At 40.8% G+C, this 2567-nt stretch overlaps 1 protein-coding gene across 1 annotated transcript; it reads left to right on the forward strand.

Annotated features, from left to right (window-relative positions):
* The first annotated feature begins 273 nt into the window (after positions 1–273).
* Positions 274–1607, forward strand: LOC110797625 (indole-3-acetaldehyde oxidase-like). Its single transcript, XM_056837988.1, has 2 exons — positions 274–479; positions 949–1607. Exons 1-2 carry the CDS (start codon positions 336–338, stop codon positions 1036–1038), a joined length of 234 nt encoding a protein of 77 aa, XP_056693966.1. The 5' UTR covers positions 274–335; the 3' UTR covers positions 1039–1607.
* Positions 1608–2567: the final 960 nt, after the last annotated feature.

The following is a 2567-nucleotide window of genomic DNA, read 5'->3' on the forward strand; positions in this document are numbered from 1 at the left end:
GTCATTGACTATGACATAGAAAATTTAGAGCCACCAATTTTGACAGTTGAAGATGTAGTTGAGAAGTGTAGCTTTTTCGACATCCCTCCTTTTCTATGCCCTAAACCAGTCAGTGAATTTGCCAAGGGAATGTCTGAAGCTGATCAAAAATTCTTTCAGCCGAGGTACCCCTCATGCATTTGATGTCTATTTTAATTTGTGTTTGGTATTTTCACTTCAAAAAATCAAATTCTAATGACTTCTCTTTGGTGATATCTGTAGGTTAGACTCCCATCACAGTAATATTTCTATATGGAGGCTCAAATTGCCTACTATTTCCAGATGAGGATAACTGCATGGTGGTTTATGGTTCTGTTCAAGCTCTTGAATTTACACATTATGTGGTTGCAAGTTGTCTTGGAGTTCCTGAAAACAACATCCGTGTCATCACAAGACGGGTTGGAGGCGGTTTTGGCGGAAAGGCAATAAGAGCTATTCGTGTGAGTATTCTGTCTGTAAATTTTGTTATTATATCAAAGTTCCCCTACATTTCATTAGAGCATTTGTGTTCTAAATACTTTATCTTGCTTCTTTTACTAACCTGGATGTAGAGGGTTATTTTAGTCTAAAAGTATTTTGATACTCATTTAAATAGATGATCAGAAAATAGTAATTTGGACTTTTCTCAGATCATGTGTGTAGAATACTGTAGAGTGCCGAATGATAGGTAGGAAGTTGCATATGCTACTCGAATATGTTGTCTTGAAGTTTGAGTAGCTAGAAAGATAATGAATGCTGAAAGTCACACTTAAAAGGCTCAGATTTTTTAATCTAATTCTGAAAAGTATAAAGCCTGGCATTTCAGTTGCTATTGAAAAATCCGTGTATTACTTCCAGTCTTCCACTTCTATAGATTGCATCAGCTTATAGATTGCATCAACTTGTAACACAATGTTTTACATCTTATAGATTGCATCAACTTTTACACTAGCTGTTCCGGGTATGGAACTGGGAGGACGTTCCGAAGCACCTTGGTCCTGTCAAGCAGAGCAAACGTGAGCTAACCTCGGGGGTTTAACCGAGGAAACCCCCTCCGATGCCTAAGTCAGCAAATAGATAAGAAGTCTTTAGAGAGGGAATATAGAGAGAAGGTGGAGCAAGTACCGTGTGTAAGAATGTGTCCCATCATGAATGATGTGGGTGCTATTTATAGGCGTACTATTCTGTACTTTGGCCTACTTGGATGCCGCCACGTGTATGACGGCGATGTACTTTATTCCTTGTCGTTGTCGTTTAGCCTGCAGGTCCCTTCTTGGACTGATGCAGCTTTGTCTAGCTCTGCTCTGTGTCTTTATACGTGATCTGGGGAGGTTTGATCTGCCTGGGTTGCATATGCTTGGCTTGGGGTTTAGAGTCTTTCTTTGACTTGGGTGTGCCCTGGGTGTCAGGGTTTGCTCTGTCATTGATGTTCTGTCCTCTCTGGATATGACCCCGTACAACTAGTCCCTCAAGAGTAGAGCTGACCTTTTAAGTCAGGTCTGCTCTTCTGTCCTTGATCTGGCCTCTTTGGGGCTGCAATGCTTGTTTTGTTGGCTTTTTGCTTTTGTCCTGGTTGTGTATTTTCTTGCTACCAGTCCCTCCAGAGTAGATCTAATTTTTCGAATTAGGTCTCTTCTTTTTTTTTTTTTGGGCGGGCTTTCTTTGGGGTGAATGGTAAGAAATCTTTGGGGATTTTAACCGGCTTTTCCTTGTGCCACGCGTTGCCCATCTGAAGAGTCAATTGGAATCGTCGCTCAATCTGGACCGTCCTTCATCATGATTAAGTTTACTTGAACTGAGGTCTACACGTGTCCTTCATCCTGCTTGTGCAACTGTATCGTTGCTCGCATCCTAGCCGTTCTTCTTTGGCTTTTAAAAAGAAAAGGTAACTTCCTTCCTTCTTCATCTTCATTTCTTACTTTCTCTCTCCTTGGTGTTTCTGAGAAAAATACTCGAGTGCTCTCATTCTCCGTTGCTTGTTATTTGCAAAAGTCTTCTCAAAATTCGATCTTTTGCTCATTTTTGTGTTTGTCGTCACTTTTCCGGTCGATTGCTAGTGTTCTCGTTGCTTGTGGTGGTCATTTGCCCCTCGTGTTTTCGTTTGCCATTTCGCGAAGGGAGGTTTCCGTTGCTGTGTTCCTTTTGATTCTAACCCTATCTTCCTTTTCCGGTAAGTTTCTATCTTTTGTTGTTTTTCCGATTCTTTTGTGCGACTTTTGTTTGTTGTTTGCTTGATTTTAGTGTTTCTGGAGGTTTTTTGGGTTTCAATTTCTGGTATTTTTCGCCATTGTTGAGTCGTTTTTGAACTTACGCCATTGTTGAGTAGCTTTTCCCCTTTTTTTTTTTTTTGTTATTTACCTTTGTGCCCTTTTCCCTTGTCATGTGACTTTCAGTTCATAATGTCTGATGCATCTGATAGCCAAAACCTTAGTAGCTCAGACGCTAAAAGCGTTTCCTCTGCTTCCTATGTTACCTCTTCTCCCTCCTCTGTCTCTTTATCTTCTGATGAGGAGACTCGAGCTTCTGCTGAGCACAGAACCAAATCAATG

The sequence above is a fragment of the Spinacia oleracea genome, chromosome 3, assembly GCF_020520425.1.
Source record: "Spinacia oleracea cultivar Varoflay chromosome 3, BTI_SOV_V1, whole genome shotgun sequence".
In the NCBI taxonomy this organism is placed as follows: Eukaryota; Viridiplantae; Streptophyta; class Magnoliopsida; order Caryophyllales; family Amaranthaceae; genus Spinacia; species Spinacia oleracea.

Bases quoted from the DNA above. Each gene is read 5' to 3' on its own strand.
- LOC110797625 (XM_056837988.1), top strand. From the start codon at position 336: ATGGTGGTTTATGGTTCTGTTCAAGCTCTTGAATTTACACATTATGTG. The intron at 480-948 runs GTGAGTATTCTG...TACATCTTATAG, and splicing joins AGGCAATAAGAGCTATTCGT to ATTGCATCAACTTTTACACT.